The sequence below is a fragment of the Archocentrus centrarchus genome, chromosome 8 (assembly GCF_007364275.1).
Source record: "Archocentrus centrarchus isolate MPI-CPG fArcCen1 chromosome 8, fArcCen1, whole genome shotgun sequence".
NCBI lineage: Eukaryota > Metazoa > Chordata > Actinopteri > Cichliformes > Cichlidae > Archocentrus > Archocentrus centrarchus.
This window is the reverse complement of record NC_044353.1, coordinates 398165-419080: the sequence shown is the minus strand read 5'-3', so window position 1 is coordinate 419080 and position 20916 is coordinate 398165. Positions and strand designations below refer to the sequence as shown.

At 42.7% G+C, this 20916-nt stretch overlaps 1 protein-coding gene across 1 annotated transcript in view; it reads left to right on the top strand.

The window, feature by feature from the left end:
- Window positions 1–8808: 8808 nt before the first annotated feature.
- The window catches only part of crhr1 (corticotropin releasing hormone receptor 1), a 62634-nt gene continuing 50526 nt past the window's right edge, over window positions 8809–20916 (top strand). Inside the window, exon 1 of the mRNA XM_030735655.1 lies at window positions 8809–9004. Coding sequence (XP_030591515.1) covers window positions 8975–9004 — 30 coding nt within the window. The 5' untranslated portion in view covers window positions 8809–8974. The remainder of the gene's footprint in view (window positions 9005–20916) is intronic.

The following is a 20916-nucleotide window of genomic DNA, read 5'->3' as shown; positions in this document are numbered from 1 at the left end:
TAAACCTCTACTTAAAAAGCCATCACTTGACCCAGCTGTCTTAGCTAATTATAGGCCAATCTCCAACCTTCCTTTTCTCTCAAAGATTCTTGAAAGAGTAGTTGTAAAACAGCTAACTGATCATCTGCAGAGGAACGGTTTATTTGAAGAGTTTCAGTCAGGTTTCAGAATTCATCACAGTACAGAAACAGCATTAGTGAAGGTTACAAATGATCTTCTTAGAGCCTCTGACAGTGGACTCATCTCTGTACCGTATTTTCCGGAGTATAAGTCGCACTTTTTTCATAGTTTGGCTGGGGGTGCGACCTATACTCCGGAGCGACGTATATGTGACATTTATAACACATGAACCAAAATATTCCAGCCACTTGACATCTCCGTGAACTGCAGCTTTAACCCCTTAACTGGCAGCAAAAAAATCACCTGACAAAAACTACATAACGCCTTCTGGTCATTATTGGCTCTGAACAACCCATTTCATAGCCTATTAATCGGCTGCGTCTGGTCCGCGGGCCGAATGAAGTGCATTTATATGGCAGGCTAGACCCGCCCATTTTGACTGACACCTCATTCGGCCAATCATGTTAAGAAATGGGTTTCCCAGAGCCAATAATACTCAGAGGGCGTCACGTAGCTTTGTCAGGTGATTTGGTGCAGCCAGTTACATGATTGGCCGAATGACGTGTCAATAAAAATGGGAGGGTCTAGCCTGCCATATAAAAGGGACTACAAACGGCCCGTCACCGGGCCCTTGCCAGTTAAGGGGTTAAGGCAGTCTTGCGTAACCTGTGGGCGCAGTGGATGATGGACGGAGAGCACAGCTTAACGGCAACTGGGAGAATGCGCCACCCAACTTTCCTGGAAGTCATTGGATGGATCAAGAAAACATGGGCTTCAGTGACAAACCATCCTGTTGGGATTCAGAAAGGCTGGAATAATTGGAACTGCAGCTGACGACGAGTCTGACTAACGCGACACAGAAGAGGAAGCGGCGCTTCGTCTACGGAGTGTACGGAGTTGTTTAGAAGTGACACCGAGGATGAAGAATTCAATGGATTGATGGTTTGGTTAACTTGTTAGTATGTTCTTTATGCTATGGTTATCTGAATAACTTAATGTTACGTTAACATACCGAACACGTGTTCGTTGTGCGTCATGTAGCTGAATGTGCTACGTTAGCATAACGTAGGCGTAACCGTGTTCGTCCTGTTCTTTAATCCATTATTATTTTAAATTGCCGTTCAAGATGGAATTTCTGCTCTGGGTCTCGGATTCTATCAACCCCCCCCCCCCCCCCCCCCAAAAAAAGTGCGACTTATAGTCCAGTGCGACCTATATATGTTTTTTTCTTCTTTATTATGCATTTTTTGGCTGGTGCGACCTATACTCCGGAGCGACGTATAGTCCGAAAAATACGGTACTTGTCCTGTTGGACCGCAGTGCAGCTTTTGATACTGTTGACCATAACATTTTATTACAGAGATTAGAGCTTGCTATAGGTATTAAAGGTACTGCACTGCAGTGGTTTGAATCACATTTATCTCATAGACTACAATTTGTTCATGTAAATGGGGAGTCTTCTTCACACACTAAGGTTAATTATGGAGTTCCACAGGGTTCTGTGCTAGGACCAATTTTATTTACATTATACATGCTTCCCTTAGGCAGTATTATTAGAAAGCACTGCATCAATTTTCATTGTTATGCAGATGATACTCAGCTTTACCTATCCATGAAGCCAGATGACACACATCAATTAATTAAACCGCAGGAATGTCTTAAAGACATTAAGGCCTGGATGACCTCTAATTTCCTGCTTCTAAATTCAGATAAAACTGAAATTCTTGTTCTCGGCCCCACAAATCTTAGAAACATGGTGTCTAACCAGATACTTACTCTGGATGGCATTACTTTGGCCTCCAGTAACACTGTGAGAAATCTTGGAGTCATTTTTGACCAGGATATGTCCTTCAATGCACATATTAAACAAATATGTAGGACCGCTTTTTTGCATTTGCGCAATATTTCTAAAATTAGAAACATCCTTTCTCAGAGTGATGCTGAAAAGCTAATTCAGCTTTCAGGCACCTCTTCTGTGGAACCAGCTCCCAGCTTGGATTCGGGAGATAGAAACCCTCTATATTTTTAAAATTAGGCTTAAAACTTTCCTTTATGATAAAGCTTATAGTTAGGGCTGGATCAGGTGACCCTGAACCCTCCCTTATTTATGCTGCTATAGGCCTAGTCTGCTGGGGGGTTCCCATAATGCACTCTGTTTCTTTTCATTCACCTTATTTACTTTGTTTATACTCCACTCTGCATTTAATCATTAATTTATTATTAATCTCTGGCTCTCTTCGACAGCATGTCTTTTCTCTCCCCTCAGCCCAACCGGCCGCGGCAGATGACTGCCCCTCCCTGAGCCTGGTTCTGCTGGAGGTTTCTTCCTGTTAAAGGGGAGTTTTTCCTTCCCACTGTCACCAAGTGCTGCCCATAGGGGGTCGTTTAGACTGTTGGGTTTTCTCTGTATTATTGTAGGGTCTTTACCCACAATACAAAGTGCCTTGAGACGACTGTTTGTTGTGATTTGGCGCTATATAAATAAAATTGAATTGAAAATTGAATTGAATTGAAACCATATACAAACTGGAAATCAAAACAGGAGCTCAATGAAAACAGAAACCAAAAGAACTATACACAAAATGCTGGGCACATGGCCCAGGACCATGACAGATCTGTACATTTCCACTGTGAAAAGATTCATCAGGATGAAGAGGGTCGCTATATTATGGTCACAGGGACAATTGTGGGACTCAAAATAACAATTTTGAATACTTACACGCTGAATGAAGACAGTCCACACTTTTTCAAAAGGCTTGCCCATTTGTTTGCAGATAACCAGGAAGGTATATTTTTGATGGGTGTCAGACTTGAACTGTTTGCTGAATAATAGATTAGATAAATTACCAACATCTTCTAAACCCCAATCTAGAATGTCTAAAAATCAAATATGATAAAGGAGTTAGGATTGACAGATGCATGGCGCCACCTGCATCCAAGTGAGAGAGACTTCACCTTTACGTCACAAGTACAGGGGACTTACAGTTAGATCATTTTTTAGTTTAAAAAAAGATGTATACCAAGTTTTTAAAAAATGTGTGAATGAACCAATGACCATCTCAGACCATAGCCCAGTTACAGTGGCACTTGACTTGGGATTGGAGCTGTGTATGAAGTACTGGAGAATTAATGTGTCATTACTGGCAGATATTGGCATAAGAGAAGAAATAAGGCCAGCGATACTTGAATATTTTGCTTTAAATGACAATGGAATTGTCTCACCTTCTATTTTGTGGGATGCAGAAAATCTGCAATAAGGGGTAAAATAATATCTATAGGATCAAAGTTGAAGACAGACTTAAAAACAATTAGAATTAGAAAATGAAATTAAGAGATTAGAAAATGAACACAATCAAGGTGGAAAACAAGAAATACCTGATAAACTCAAAGAAACAGAACAAAATTAGATCAGCTATTGACATACAAGGCAGAGGGTGCCCTTGGGTTCATTGATAAGAAATACTACGAATTTGGAAATAAAGCCAATAGATTATTATCATTTCAATTACAAAAAGCACAAACCAGTCGTACAGTTCCTAAAATTAGACAACACCATTCCAATGATGTTGGAACTTCTCCTACAGCAATTTCAGACACGTTTTCTAAATATTATGAACATGTATAAAGGTCAAGTTCTGGAATCAAAAAAAGAAAAAACACATAATTTCTTGTTCAATTAGAAAAACTGACAGCCGAGGAAGCCTCGATGCTAGTAAAACCAATTACAGAAAAAGAGGTGAAAGAGTAAAAAGTAAAACTTGTTAGCTAAAAAGTAACAAGTCAGCCAGAATGGATGGGTTTGCAGGAGAATACTATAAAGTTTTTGCTAATGACCTCACTCCTGTGTTAAGCAAATTATATAATTAGAATCAAGAAGATTCAAGAAGACTTTATTGTCATTATATGTAAACATATAATGAAATTTGCATTCCAGAACACCCATCCAAGTGAAATACAAACACAGAATTATGTGTTAAATTGAGGAACTCCTCAGAGTCATGGTCCGAGGCTATCATCACAGATGGGCAGATAAGGGCCTCATTATTTTTAATCAACTATTTGAAGAAGCACAAGTCCTTCGCACAACTTCAAGAACAATTTGACCTCCCGTCAAAAGACATTTATAGATATTTACAGATTAGGCATCACATTACATTACAGTCCAAATGGTATAGAAGAATATTTTATTAAAATTCTGGGAAAATGTCTCCCAGTGAGTGTCACAGCTCACCGCTGTGCAGGCAGGAAGGAGGACCCCAAAACGCAGAACTCTGTGTAAGTCACTCAAAAGCTTTATTTACGCAACCACACAGAAATACAGGAGCTCTCCCCAGCGTACACCTAACAGGGGAGAGACGTGAAACTAACTGGGCTTACTGAACGGACGAACATGCAAGACAGCAGCGAACAACCAATGACGCGACAACAGACACAGAAAACACAAGACTATATATACTCACAAAAGGTAATGGACAAATGCAAAAAAGCTGGGAGGGAAATACAGGAAACAAAACGAAACCCAAAGCACACAGACCAAGAACCTACCAAAATAAAACAGGAAGAAACCTAACATTGTACACAGAGACTAAACACCTAGAGACAACACATAAGCACAGGAAGACAGAAACACAGAAACCATACTAAAACAGAACTATACAACTAGAACCTAAAACCACCAGCCCAGGACCATGACAGTGAGAAAACATCTTCCATTTCTATAAAAGACTTACAAACACCAATAATGTCAAGGAAAAGTGGGAATTAGAATCTAATACAATAATAGAAGATGAATTGTGGGTTAAACTCTGCGATAGCAGTCACAAAAGAATAAATAGTCAGCAGTGGAAAGAATTCAACTGGAAGCTCAAAATCCGATACTTTCATATCCGTCTGACTATCTCAGAATTTGTAAAGGGTTCCTCAGCAGCTATATGCTGGAGGCAATGCAGTAAAATAGGTGATCACACTTATACACAGCTCAAAAAAATAAAGGGAACACTCAAATAACACATCCTAGATCTGAATGAATGAAATATTCTCATTGAATACTTTGTTCTGTACAAATTTTAATGTGCTGACAAAAAAAAAAAAAAAAAAAAAAATCACACAAAAATCAATGAAATCAAATTTATTAACCAGTGGAGGCCTGGATTTGGAGTCACACAAAAATTAAAGGGGCTGATCCAACTTTGATGTAATGTCCTTAAAACAAGTCAAAATGAGGCTCAGTATTGTGTGTGGCCTCCACGTGCCTGTATGACCTCCCTACAATGCCTGGGCATGCTCCTGATGAGGTGGCGGATGGTCTCCTGAGGGATCTCCTCCCAGACCTGGACCAAAGCATCCGCCAACTCCTGGACAGATTGTGGTGCAACGTGACGTTGGTGGATGGAGTGAGAGATGATGTCCCGGATGTGCTCGATCGGATTCAGGTCAGGGGAAAGGGGTTGTCAGTCCAAAGCTTCAATGCCTTCATCTTGCAGGAACTGCTGACACACTCCAGCCACATGAGGTCTAGCATTGTCCTGCATTAGGAGGAACCCAGGGCCAACCGCACCAGCATATGGTCTCACAAGGGGTCTGAGGATCTCATCTCTGTACCTAATGGCAGTCATGCTACCTCTGGTGAGCACATGGAGGGCTGTGCGGCCTTCCAAAGAAATGCCACCCCACACCATTACTGACCCACTGCCAAACCGGTCATGCTGAAGGATGTTGCAGGCAGCAGATTGCTCTCCATAGCGTCTCCAGACTCTGTCACGTCTGTCACATGTGCTCAGTGTGAACCTGCTTTCATCTGTGAAGAGCACAGGGCGCCAGTGGCGAATTTGCCAATCCTGGTGTTGTCTGGCAAATGCCAAGCATCCTGCACGGTGTTGGGCTGTGAGCACAACCCCCATCTGTGGACGTCAGGCCCTCATACCATCCTCATGGAGTCGGTTTCTAACCGTTTTGCAGACACATGCACATTTGTGGCCTGCTGGAGGTCATTTTGCAGGGCTCTGGCAGTGCTCCTCCTGTTCCTCCTTGCACAAAGGCAGAGGTAGCGGTCCTGCTGCTGGGTTGTTGCCCTCCTACAGCCTTCTCCATGTCTCCTGGTGTCCTGGCCTGTCTCGTGGTAGCACCTCCAGCCTCTGGACACTACGCTGACAGACACAGAAAACCTTCTTGCCACAGCTCACATTGATGTGCCATCCTGGATGAGCTGCACTACCTGAGCCACTTGTGTGGGTTGTAGAGTCCGTCTCATGCTACCACGAGTGTGAAAGCAGTACCAACATGCAAAAGTGACCAAAACATCAGCCAGAAAGCATAGGTACTGAGAAGTGGTCTGTGGTCCCCACCTGCAGAACCACTCCTTTATTGAGTGTGTCTTGCTAATTGCCAATAATTTCCACCTGTTGTCTATTCCATTTGCACAACAGCATGTGAAATTGATTGTCAATCAGTGTTGCTTCCTAAGTGGACAGTTTGATTTCACAGAAGTTTGATTTACTTGGAGTTATATTGAGTTGTTTAAGTGTTCCCTTTATTTTTTTGAGCAGTGTATTTTTTGGGACTGTCCAGTCATTTTTTCGTACTGGAAAAATGTTAAGGAAGAGATGGAGAAAATTGTAAAAAGGTAAATCCCTTCAAATGTTCTGTTTTACTTGCTCGGTTTTATGCCGGATGATGTTTTCAATGCTTACCAAAGATATATTCTACGTGTTTTATTAATTGCCAAGAAAATCATAACAGTGAATTGGAAGAATGTGAAATCACCAACTGTAACTGAGTGGAAACAGAGACTAAAAAAGATATGATGGAAAAAATGACTGCATCTTTACAAATAAAAACATCTTTTGGAACATGGTTAAAGTATACCTCTGTCTTTAAGATATATAGGTAAGAGAAAGTTTTGGAAACGGGCTCCAATAAAAGAAAATCTGTGGGGGTTTTTGTTTGTTTGTTTTTTACTTTGGTTTGTGTGTTTGTTTTTTGTGTTTAATCACTTGTCTCTGGTAATGTTAATTGTGCAAACCTAAATAAAGAGTTCCAAAAAAAAAAAGATGAACTTTTCATGTTAAATATTCTCAAAGGTGTTTGAGTGAGAACAGGAGCTTCAAGTCATGTGACTGTGATGTCGTTTTTTTTACTGTTGTTGAAATCAAACTGGTGTCAAACCTGTGGACATTATTTCCTAAACAAAAAAGTTTTGTTTCATTATCAGGGGAACCAAAGCGGGTCATCCACCATCCCTGCAGCTCTCCATTTATTCATCACTAGTGACTCAGCTTTGTCTGAGCCTTCAGCTGTGTGTACTTGCTAGAGGCTGTGCACTGTGCAACCTCCTGGTTTGGGTATTTCCTGCATTGAGAGTTGTTGTTGGGTCACAGTGACAACAGGTGAGTCTGTGCCCCACAGGTAGAGCAGGCCCTGCTGACAGGATGCTGTTCAGGTGAAAGTATTGGAGCGGATTCGTTAAGCTCTGACAGCAGCTCTGCTCATCAGCTCCAGCGAAAGACTAATCTTTGACCTCATTAAGTTGGTCATTAAGATTAATAAACAGCCAGGGCGGGGATTATTTCCTGCAGGTGGCCTGAGGCTTCATCAGAGGTTACACCAAAAGAAAAAAAAGGAGAGCAGAACTCACCAACAGCTGGAGGAATAACAGAGGACCTACAAAATAAAAGCTCAGCATCATGAATAATTCATGCAGGTTTCATTCAGACAACACCTGTTTCAAGGATGGTCTTCTTATTTCAGCAGACGATGAACCACGTTGCAGGGTGGATGGATTCATCCCAATATCGATGCTATCAATATTGATTGATTAGTACAGCTTTCCGAAGCTCTTTCAAAGTTCTTCTTTGGACATTGGCTGCTTTTTCACTCATTTTATATACAGTATATATTATATTTGAGAACCTATTTAGGAATTCAGTGGGAAAAATTTAGTAAGTCAATAGATAACAATATAGAAGACTGGATTTTATACAATTACAATTATGGGTGACAGTAATTCAAACGAATGAAACAAACTGGAAGTAAATGGAACACAATATAAGTTAACCACACCTATTGGTTTAAGTAAACCACAGCTATTCTCCCAGCATGCCCTGAGCACCTCAGGGCATTCAAGAATTTGCAATTGGATGGACAAAATTCCACACCCACCAATTTCACACCAGCAATCTGCTGGTTTGAGCCAGGTTTCAGTGACAAAAAAAGGTTAAATTTCTGAGAAATAAGAAAATCATTCAGAAAAGCTCAAAACTTAGCATATCTCAGCATGACGTGCAGCATGTGCTTAAAAATATGAGATCTGGATTTCTGATTTCTTGTACCCCCCATCTGAGTGTGAGGCTTCTAATTCTTGTTACTGCTTATCGATTATCGATCCGTGAACGGAATGTTTGATGGCTTTATTGGTCATTTGCAGTGGTGACACCCGCCCCCAGCACACACACACACACACACACACACACACACACACACACACACACACACACACACACACACACACACACACACTCCATCTCACTCTCTCTCCCCTCCTTCCCTCGCTCTTTTTCTCTCTCTCTCTCTCTCCTCTGATTGGCTCGCGCTCTGCAGCAGCCTCCTCACCGGCAGCTCGCGCTCCTCCGGTCCCTCAGTGAGGACCCGCGTTCATATCAGCTCTCGCTCCGGACCAGGGCACATCTACTCTCTGCTCGGTTCGGCCGGAATCCGCCTCCCCTGACGCGGATCTCTGAGCTCGGTCCGGCCTGGCTCGGACCAACATGTTCTGGGATTTAAACCGAACTCGAGCGCGCGGAACACAGCTGTGAACTGCAGGACGTCGCATGCCAGAGCGCCCGCGCGTGAATGAGTTATGGAGATGGACCGGAAACTACTGAGTCAGGTAAGGGTGCCTGCGTGTGCGCGTGTGTGCAGGTCCGTGCTGCGGGTGCACTCTGAGTATTTACAACAACTTTAAAGTGCATGTTTGAAATCATATTGTGAAAGAGTTTCAAAAAAATAATATTTTTTTAATAAAAGGTTATCAAAATAAAAGTATTCTTGAGAACCCACATTTTCCATTTGTTATAGAGGCTTTTATTTTGAAAATCGCACTCCGTAAAAACAGTGGCGCTTCTTTAAGAAGCTGAGAGTTTATAAAATTATAAGAACAGGACATGTTGGGAGCATGCTCAGTGTGAGGCTGACTGTAAAATCACTTACCTGACACAGGTGAGTGCTGTGCTCACAGGAGGTGAACTGATCCCTCTAGTGATTCTCATTCCCCACAAGCAGTCTGTGGTTCCACATTAATCTCCCTGCGTCCACATATGGGGACATTACATTTTGGTTTTGCTGCACCTTATACTTCATTCTGCTCAATAGTATTTTATACTTTGTTAAGTCATGTTGTTTTTGTTGTGTTATGCTATAAAATAATCCCATTGTCCATATCTGAGCACATTTTTTCCATAAAAGTATGTAACAACCATGTAACAAAATACAACTTCCTGTTCAAAGAGGAAGCTTAGTTAATATACATATCAGGTCCATCTAATCACAAAGGTCGAGGAGAAATTAAAAAGGGTTAAGCAGAGGTTTGTGGGTGAGGGTCAGCTACAGGTCAGTCTCTCTTAGCAGCTGGAAACATCTAGAGGGCTGCATGGAACAGCTGTTTGCTCTGATCAAGACTCATTCACAGCAGAAACATCTAAATATGCAGTCACAGTAATAAAGTGTGTGTGTGTGTGTGTGTGTGTGTGTGTGTGTGTGTGTGTGTGTGTGTGTGTGTGTGTGTGTGTGTGTGTGTGTGTGTGTGTGTGTGTGCAAATGGACTAGTTCATGTAATGCTTTCTTTCTAAACTCAGAACAAAGTTTAGGGACGACACACATCAGAAATCTTTGGACTGAAGACAGTAACCTCTCACACTTCTCTGATGTACAGGTCAGATGGTGGGAGACCAGAATATAGCAGTATTATGGTAGGACAAAGCAGACCTTCCAGTGGAGCTTTAAGGTTTGTAATGAATCTTAGCGCTCCATGAATCCAGCACAGGAAGTCTGTTTCTGCCCTCTGAAGATGGATGAAAATCCTGCTTCAGTTTTCACCTGGTGCTTAATGTGTGCTGTAACAGAGTGAAAATCATCAGTGATTGGTCCTCAGTGCTTGTACTTAGAAGCAGAGATGCTGCCTTCAGGTCAGGTGACAGAGCTCTGTACAGTGCTGCTCAAGCTGACCTGAAAAGAACAATTAAAAAAGCCAAGGTGGACTACAGGAGGAGAATAGAGTCCCATCTGCGCCGGCCCTGTCCCCCCCCACCAGGCTCCACCCCACTCACTGTCCAGGAGCATGAGGTACGGCGCGTGCTCCTGGCACTGAACCCCAGGAAGGCTGCCGGACCAGACGGAGTACCTGGCAAGGTGATCAGAGCGTGTGCCCACCAGCGCACCCTGATTCTCACCAGGATTTTCAACCTCTCCCTGGGCCCAGCAGTCACCCCCCCACCCCCCACCCCCACCTAAAAACAGCCACAATCATCCCCGTGCCCAAAAGGTCATCCATCACCAGCCTAAATGATTACCCCCCTGTGGTCCTCACATCGGTAATGATGAAGTGCTTTGAGAGGCTGGTTCTCCAGCACATCAAGGACCCTCCCCCCACCCACTTTCGACACCCATCAGTTTGCATATCGTGCAAACAGATCCACAGAGGACGCCATCGCTGTAGCTCTCCACTCTGTGTTGAGCCACTTGGAGCAGCAGCAGAGCTACGCTCGCATGCTCTTTGTGGATTACAGCTCAGCGTTCAACACAATCATCCCGGACATTCTCACCACCAAACTGCACACCCTGGGCCTCCCCCCTCTCACATGTTCCTGGATCAAGGACTTCTTAACCAACCGGCCCCAGACTGTGAGACTTGGCCCCCATCGCTCCTCCACCCACACACTGAGCACTGGCTCCCCACAGGGCTGTGTGCTGAGCCCCCTCCTGTACTGCCTCTACAACCATGACTGCAGTCCGGCCCACAATAACAACCTCATCGTCAAATTTGCTGATGACACCACAGTGGTCGGACTCATCTCAAGGGGAGATGAGGCAGCCTACAGAGAGGAGGTCCTGAAGCTGACAGCCTGGTGTTCAGAGAACAACCTGGTACTGAACACCATGAAAACCAAAGAGATCATCATCAACTTCAAGAAACACAGGACTGATCCAGCCCCCCTCTACATCAACGGGGAGCGTGTGGAGAGGGTCCACGCCTACAGGTTTCTTGGTGTCCTCATCTCTGCGGATCTCTCTTGGTCAGATAACATCACAGCTGTTATCAAGAAGGCTCAGCAGAGACTTCACTTCCTGAGGGTCCTCAGGAAGAACAACTTGGACTCAAACCTGCTGCTGACCTTCTACCGCTCATCCATTGAGAGCCTGCTGACGTACTGTATCACAGTATGGTACGGCAGCTGCACTGAGGCAGACAGGGTCAGGCTTCAGAGGGTAGTCAAGACAGCACAAAGAATCGTTGGCTGCCCTCTCCCCTCCCTGATGGACATCTACACCTCCCGCTGCATCAGCAGATCCAGGAACATGATCAAGGACAGCTCACACCCTGGCTTTGACCTGTTTGACCTGCTGCCCTCTGGCAGGCGCTACAGGAGCATCAAAGCCAGAACAAACAGACTCCAGAACAGTTTCTTCACCAGAGCAATCACCATCCTGAACTCTCACACTCACCCACTGTAACTGTGCAACACCCACATCTATTCAATTCAATTCAGTTCAATTCATTTTTTTTTTATTTAGCACCAAATCGAGAGACAGGACAAAAGACATGCTGTGGAAGAGGGCCAGACATTAATAACAATTAATGATTAAATACAGAGTGGAGTATAAACAAAGTAAATAAAGTGAATGAAATGAAACAGTGCATTATGGGAAACCCCCAGCAGACTAGGCCTATAGCAGCATAACTAAGCGAGGGTTTAGGGTCACCTGATCCAGCCCTAACTATAAGCTTGATCATAAAGGAAAGTTTTAAGCCTAATCTTAAAAATAGAGAGGGTGTCTGTCTCCTGAATCCAAGCTGGAAGCTGGTTCCACAGAAGAGGGGCCTGAAAGCTGAAGGCTCTGCCTCCCATTCTACTCTTAAGTATCCGAGGAACCACAAGTAAGCCAGCAGTCTGAGAGTGAAGTGCTCTGTTGGGGATTCCTTGTGCTGGCATCACTGTGGTTCCCTGAGCAAGGCCCTTTCCCCACCAGGTTGCTCCCGGGCACTTTCTGGCTGCCCCCTGCTCCACGTTGTGCTGTGCATGCTACATACTCCATGTGTGATGGGTTAAATGCAGAGACCAAATTTTACTGCATGTATATGACAAAAAGAGCTGCGGTGTTGCGGTGACCTGAACATGAAGTTAACAAATGAGGCTTGTTGTAATCTCTAACCAAGAATAAAAAGAATACTTTCATTTGGTCTTATCACCATTATTAATATTGATGACACTGGCTGTACAAACAGGCAGCACGGTGGCATGGTGGTTAGCACTCCTGCTTCTCTCTGTGTGGAGTTTGCATGTTCTCCCCGTGTCTGGTGTGGGTTTTTTCCGGGTACTCCAGTTTCCTCCCACAGTCCAAAGACATGCACTTACTGGGGTTAGGTTAACTGGAAACTTTAAATTGCTCATATGTGTTATCTGTCTCTCTGTGTTGGCCCTGTGACAGGCTGGCGACCTATACAGGGTGTACCCTGCCTCTCGCCCTATGTCAGCTGGGATAGGCTCCAGCACTCCACGACCCCAAACAGGATAAGGAGAAGTGAATGGATGGATGTGCAAATGCAAAAAAGCGGTCCTACATATTTGTTTAATATGTGTATTGAAGGACATATCCTTGTCAAAAATGACTCCAAGATTTCTCACAGTGTTACTCGAGGCCAAAGTATTTCCAAGTATCTGGTTTGACACTATGTTTCTAAGCTTTGTGGGGCCGAGCAGAAGAACTTCACTGTCATCTGAATTTAGAAGCAGGAAATTAGAGGTCATCCAGGCCTTAATGTCTTCAAGACATTCCTGCAGTTTAACTAATTGATGTGTGTCATCTGGCTTCATGGATAGATGAAGCTGAGTATCATCTGCATAGGAAATGTATGCGATGCTTTCTAATAATACTTCCTAAGTCAGGGGTGGGCAACTTCAGGCCTTGAGGGCCGGTGTCCTGCAGGATTTAGATGTTACCCTGATCCAACACACCTGAATCAAATGGCTGAATTACCTCCTCAGTCTGCAGTCAAGTTCTCCAGAGTCCTGCTAATGACTTCTATATGCGATTCAGGTGTGTTGGATCAGTATCCTAGGAACCACAAGTAAGCTCTCTGTGCAATATTATATTATTCATGCTGGACAATATCTATCACTCCTATATTGTGTAATATCCAATATTCATTCACCAAGTGCAATACTCACCATCTTCATTACTATATGTATATACTTTTTATTTTTTATTTTTATTTCTTTTTATTTATATGTATATATTTTTATACATTCTGTTTTATTTTCTGTATATTTTTAGAAGTTCTATTTCATATTTTAGAAAGTTTGACTTTCTATTGCATGGCACTGAACAGGAGTGGCCCTCCAAGTTCATTGTACGTTCTGTATTATGACAATAATGGTATGCTGTTATATTCTATTCTACTCTGGCAATATAGGTGGCACTGTACATCACAAGATCATGACATGACAGAGATTAGGTCCTAGACTAGTACCCTGGGGAACACCTTGGGTTACAATAAGTAGTAATTCCTCACATCATTCTGAAATCATCCAGCAGTGTTTTTGTACCTGATGGGGATATTTTCCTCTCTGCTGATGACTCATGTAGTTGATTTCCTGAAATGTTTGACATTAGCTCCTTCCCCAATTGTTATATCTCTGATTTATCTCAAAGGAGCCATGTGGTTGTCTGCAGTGAGTTTCTGAAGCAGACGGTGAGCCTGCTTATGGAAATGATCTGGATCCCCTCACTAAGTCTGACATTGTTCATTTCCAGGTCCAAATGCTGCTTCAGTTTCAGATCAGTCAAACAAACTGAGGTTGGAAATGGTCCAATAAACAATCAGTATGGCTGTTCTCCCATCTGCTACATCCAGCAGTGAGGATCTATGAGGTATAGATGAGTTAACCATTAGCTTGTTTCCATCTAAAGATGGTACACCATGTTCTAACTGAAGGATTTCTAAAAACCTGAAGCTTTGGACACAAACAAAGACAGAAGACTAAACAGCATATTACATTCCCAATGGGCAGAACAGGCACCATCATAAGACAGGAAGAAGATAGAACAGAGAGAAGGTCTGAGATGATCCATCCACAGCAGGAGGTTAGTCATTAATGTGCTGCTGCGTGATTTGATTACTCGCTGTAAAACAGTCCTGATCCTGAGCTGAGTCGACACTCAGAGAGATTCTTTCCCTTCAGCTATTTGGTGAGAGTGACGTTCACTCTCGTTGGTTTAGTCAGTCTCAGCGACAACCAGTGTTGGTTTGAATCCACCCACTTCATCGATGAATTTTTTTGATGTTTAACCAATTTTCACATAAACAACAACAAATCAAATGGAAACCATTTAAATCTGGGTGAGGTTCACAGGTTACGGTGAAGAATTCCCAACTCAAAACAAGAGATCAGACAGCAATTCAATTCAATTCAATTCAATTCAATTTTATTTATATAGCGCCAAATCACAACAAACTGTCGCCTCAAGGCGCTTTGTATTGTGGGTAAAGACCCTACAATAATACAGAGAAAACCCAACAGTCAAAACGACCCCCTATGAGCAGCACTTGGTGACAGTGGAAAGGAAAAACTCCCTTTTAACAGGAAGAAACCTCCAGCAGAACCAGGCTCAGGGAGGGGCAGTCATCTGCCGCGACCGGTTGGGCTGAGGGGAGAGAAAGACATGCTGTGGAAGAGAGCCAGAGATTAATATCAATTAATGATTAAATGCAGAGTGGAGTATAAACAAAGTAAATAAGGTGAATGAGAAACAGTGCATTATGTGAACCCCCCAGCAGACTAGGCCTATAGCAGCATAACTAAGGGATGGTTCAGGGTCACCTGATCCAGCCCTAACTATAAGCTTTATCATAAAGGAAAGTTTTAAGCCTAATCTTAAAAATAGAGAGGGTGTCTGTCTCCCGAATCCAAGCTGGAAGCTGGTTCCACAGAAGAGGGGCCTGAAAGCTGAAGGCTCTGCCTCCCATTCTACTCTTAAGTATCCTAGGAACCACAAGTAAGCCAGCAGTCTGAGAGCGAAGTGCTCTGTTGGGGTGATATGGTACTATGAGGTCTTTGAGATAAGATGGTGCCTGATTATTCAAGACCTTGTATGTGAGGAGAAGAATTTTAAATTCTATTCTAGATTTAACAGGGAGCCAATGAAGAGAAGCCAATATGGGAGAAATATGCTCTCTCTTTCTAGTCCCTGTCAGTACTCTAGCTGCAGCATTTTGGATCAGCTGAAGGCTTTTCAGAAAGCTTTTAGGACAGCCTGATAATAATGAATTACAATAATCCAGCCTAGAAGTAATAAATGCATGAATGAGCTTTTCAGCATCACTCTGAGAAAGGATGTTTCTAATTTTAGAAATATTGCGCAAATGCAAAAAAGCGGTCCTACATATTTGTTTAATATGTGCATTGAAGGACATATCCTGGTCAAAAATGACTCCAAGATTTCTCACAGTGTTCTTGGAGGCCAAAGTAATGCCATCCAGAGTAAGTATCTGGTTAGACACCATGTTTCTAAGATTTGTGGGGCCGAGAACAAGAATTTCAGTTTTATCTGAATTTAGAAGCAGGAAATTAGAGGTCATCCAGGCCTTAATATCTTTAAGACATTCCTGCAGTTTAACTAATTGATGTGTGTCATCTGGCTTCATTGATAGATAAAGCTGAGTATCATCTGCATACTCAGCATACTCCCAGTTCTCGGCCCAACCCCAGCTAAAGAGGATCACGAGCAGCATCTGGTGTAGATCTATCTTCTGCAGCGATGTCTTTGGAAATAAGGGAGCAGACAAATTTCTTATTTCTTCTTATTTCATATGAACGAATATCTGAAGATAATAAATATAAAAGATCAGAAGTTGAGTGCAGCAGCTGGGTCACCTGGGACTGAAGCACCTCAGAGAGTTCAGTCTGTAACATTAACGTGGAATCTGAGTGTATTCTGTATTTGATGTGTTTAATCTCACACACACACACACCACACACACTTCAGAGTTGGAAGTAGCTGGTGGAAGTTTGGCTTCTCTTCAGTGTATATCCAGCTAATTATAGAAAACACACTTCACTTCCCTGTGTGTGTGTGTGTGTGTGTGTGTGTGTGTGTGTGTGTGTGTGAGAGAGAGAGAGAGAGAGAGAGAGAGAGAGAGAGAGAGAGAAAATGTGTGTGAGTCTGTGTGTGTGTGTGTGTGTGTGTGTGTGTGTGTGTGGTCCAGAGCACCAATAATGAAAGCAGAAGGCAAGCGAGAGAGGATGGAGTGACAGCAGTACTTGAGGTGGCCTGTTTTCTGTCTCTGTCCTCCATCCATCACTCCTCCACCTCACTCTTTTTCAACATCCTCCTCCTCACTGTGTGAGGAGGATAAATGAAAACTACAGGAAGCGAGTGAGTCCAATCATGTATGCTCAGATTAAAACACCTGGAGGCAACTGTTGTTGTGATTTGGCGCTATATAAATAAAGTTGAAATTAAATGAATTTGGCGTGACTTTCTGATGATGTCATCACCTCCAGAATCCCTCAGAGGGAAAGTTGCTCTCAAGCCTCAGTGATTCATGTGATTGCTTGCCCACTGGCGCATCGAGGGTTAACTTTCTCATAGCTGTGCTCTGATTGGTCAGCATTGTGCTCCTTCACAATAAAAGCCTCCTGCTGTGTGTCCACTGAAATTTGAGGCTGTAACAGGAGGAGGTGGGCTGGAGGTGTTAATCATGACTCCCCCACAGGGACACGGAGGAGGAGAGCAACGTTTAAAGGAGCAGTTTGCCATTGAATGAGACGCTCTGAGTTATTAATCGGGTGATGGACAGAGTAAAGATTGCAGTGTTTTAACCTCCTGTGTGTGAAATATACCATCTGTTCAGCTCAAAATTGATTTCAGTTTACAAAGAAAGAACCTGTGCAGCTCAGACAGCCCATTTCTCAGCAGTGCAGGTAGAAAGACCAACAACAAGATGCAGGAAGTTTCTCCAGGCATGATGTTATGCAGCCAGAGGAAACGGCTCTCTGTGCTCATGTGATGTTTGAAGGTTATTCTTTGACAAAATCCAGAAAAACGTGAGTTAAATTAGACAAATTCAAACATTTTAAATCTATAAACAGAAAGTTTTCTCTGTGATACATAAATGCGTTGAGTTATCAAATAAAATAAAATAACATTTAATCAATGAATAATTTTTTTATCTATTTTTTTGCCGAGAGAAGAGTACCAAGTCATGCTAAGCTTAAAGAATCTGAGTTTTGTAGGAAAATAATCAGATAAGGCTCTGCTGACACTTCATGAATATTGAGTTTTCATACTTTTTATTGTTGTTAAAAAATTGTTTCCTGCTTCTGAAGTGGAAACACTAAAAAAGTTTGAGAAGTGCTGAGTTAAATAAGCTCATCTATTCTCATGTAAACTGATCACTGAGAGCATTAAAGCATCAGGTCTCTGTTTTCCCACTGCTGGCTCCAAAGAGACACACACCATCCAGTTTGTAGGTACATGTCTGCTTTCTCGTGCTAACAGAATAACAAAAGTCAAATCTATCTGAACACCAAAACTGAAAACACCTACCCAAGCAGCCAGTCAGGAAGTACAAGAGCCACCTGAATGTCTGTCTGAGTACTGAGAGAGTTGAAAGTACTAAGAGGACTGGGAGTACTATATTGGGAGTACTATATTGTGTAGTGGTGTTCAGCTGTGACCTCAGATGTGATCAGGGATGAAAATGTGTGTAACACATAGATGTGACCTCCTGTCAGGACTTGAAGAGGATGAATTAACTGACCACAGCAGGCTTCCCATTTTCTTCCACTTATCCCGTTCAGGGTTCCAGGGGGTGGAGCCCTTCCCATCTGTCACGGGGACAGGTCAGCAGTTCATCTCAGGTGTAACACAGAGACAAACATTCACCTACAGTAATTTAGATTTACCAATTAAGCTCAGAGCCAGAGAACCTGGAGAGAACCTATGATTTTTGATAGCATGGTAAGCAAATAAGTGCTATTACCAAAACTCAGAGCATTGCTAAGGTAAAACCTATCTCCTGCAAAAAAGACCTGGAAAAAGTTATTCATGCTTTTAACACTTTCCACCTGGACTGCTGTAATTCCTTGTATTCTGGTATTGATCAATCATCAATCATCACACTTTTAAGTGATATAAAAAAAGTGTAAACACATTAGCCTGGTCTTTTCATCCTTTCTTTGGCTCCCTGTCTGTTTTAGAATTGATTTTAAGATTTTATGGCTTACTTTTAAAGGTTTAAACAAACTGGCGCCTTCGTATCTGTCTGAGCTGCTTCACAGCCACTCACCTGTAAGAGCTCTGAGTGTCACAGTCAGGCTGTATGCATGAGACAGAACTGAACTACAAAACCGCTTTAATGTTGAGTCTCTTTAACAGTGTCAAAAATGAGAAAAAACAAAACAACAAGGGAACAACAGAGTCCAAAATAAGCAGTTCAGGAGGCCACCTAGGCCATGGAACCAGAATTAGGGGCTGAGGCCCATCATAGAGGCAAAGTAAATCAGGGGGCCGGCCTGGTGGACAGCTGTGGAGACAAAGCAGTTCTAGGGGTCAGCCGTGGGGCCAGCGATGAAGACAGAAAGTCTTACTCTTAATAACAAAACTCAGAAGTACAAAATAGAAAGCGCTGGGTCAAACCCCAAGATCATAACACTGAGGTCATCTAAGCAGCTATTACAGAAGCCTAAAACTAGATTAAAATAGAGGTGATCGAGCTTTTGCAGCAGCAGCACTGAAACTATGGAATAATCTACCTGTCCATATCCACACAGCTCAGACATTATACACATTTAAATCTTTACTAAAACACATTTATTCTCCTTGGCATTTGGCTGCAGTGTAACATCCATTTAGAGGATTGTTTTTATGGTCTGTTTTTATTTATTTTATTTTATCTTTTATCTTATTTATTGTCTTTTAATGTTTAGTGTTTAATGTTTTTCTGGGTTTAAGTGAAGTTCTTGGGGCAACATATTTTTAATGTGCAGCACTTTGGTAAACTTTATTGTTTTAATTGTGCTATATAAATAAACATGACTTTGACATTAGCAAACATCTGGCCTTATTTTCATTTCATGGTTTCCCTTTGTTCTGGTCTTTCCCGTGTTTGTGTTCCTGTGTCTATTTTGTCCCCGTGGCTTGGCCCTTATCTGTGTTTAGTTTCCATCCCATTGTTTCCTTGTGTGTGTGTGTGTGTGTGTGTGTGTGTGTCTGTTGTTTAGGTTCCCTCTCCCATAGCTTTAGAGTTTAGTTCTCCCTGTGTTTTCCCTTAGTGTCCCTCCCTTGCCTTGTGTCTGTTTTCCCTGTGTTGTTTGTGTTTAGTCATGTTTAATTAACTTCCTGTTTTATTTTGACAGTCTCATGTTCCCTGCACTTAATGTTTCATTTTGCTTCCCCTTGGTTTGTCTCTGAAATTATGTTCAGCCGCGATCCCAGTGAGGGGTCACTCCCCTCATTAGCCCTTGTATATTCATTGTCTGTTTTTGTCTTGGCCCTTTGTTGCGTGCTCGACTGCCTAGCTCTGAATGTTGGCTACTGCTGTCTGCTTTGTATTTTGAGTTTTTGCGTTTTCTTCTGTAGCTGGCTCCCATCCAACTTTGGGTATTTTGAGTTATTTAATAAAGTTTGTTAAACATAGTTCAAGCCTCGAGAGTCTTGCATTGGGGTCCTCTGCTTTGACTGCTGCAGCAGAATGTGACACTTTGTGCCAATGCTGTTCTCCTGGCTTCATCACTGACCTTCAGCAGTGGATGTTATATCGGTTTATTTGCTGTAAAGAGAGAGCTGAGTGTCAGAGCAATGCTGTGACTTTACACACATGGGTATAGACTAAAACAATGAGACTGAGGATACAAGCAGCGGAAATGAGCTTCCTCTGAAGGATGTCTGAACTCAAAGAAGAGCCACTACTCCTCCACATCCTCTACACATGTCTTAGGTGGTTTGGGAAGGCCTCAATCAGTGTTGTAGTCTACGTGATACGCTGGTATACGCCGTATACCCACTAGAAAAGCTGGTTATTTTTATATAACCACTTAAAAGTGCCCAGTGATATGTAATTTCTTCATAAGGATCAGCAAAAACTCTTTACTCCTCTCCAAAGCTGTCACCTGCTGCCATACACTCCCCTTTCCTCCGGTTCCATCTGAGGCTCACAGCCATTGGCTGAGCTCGTTACCACAGCTCTCTGCTCTGTGATTGGTTTCTTATTCAGCTGCTCCTTTATGGTTGGCTGGGGATGTAGGCAGGAACATTTTAGACAGACAAGAGTGGAGAGACCCAGCAGCTAGAGGATTTTACAATGTACTGAAAATTAAGAAAAAACAGGCTTGAATGGTCTTATAAACCAGCTGCCCCTGAAGTCACGGAGGCAGATTTAGAAGAACCTGCCAGTTTGCTAGACACAGTTGGTTCAACCTGTTTTTTGTATAATATGTAGGGTTGCCACCAGTCCCGTAAAAGACGGAATCGTCCCTTAATTGGCAGTTACTGACAAGTGCCAGATGTTATCCTGTGATTGCT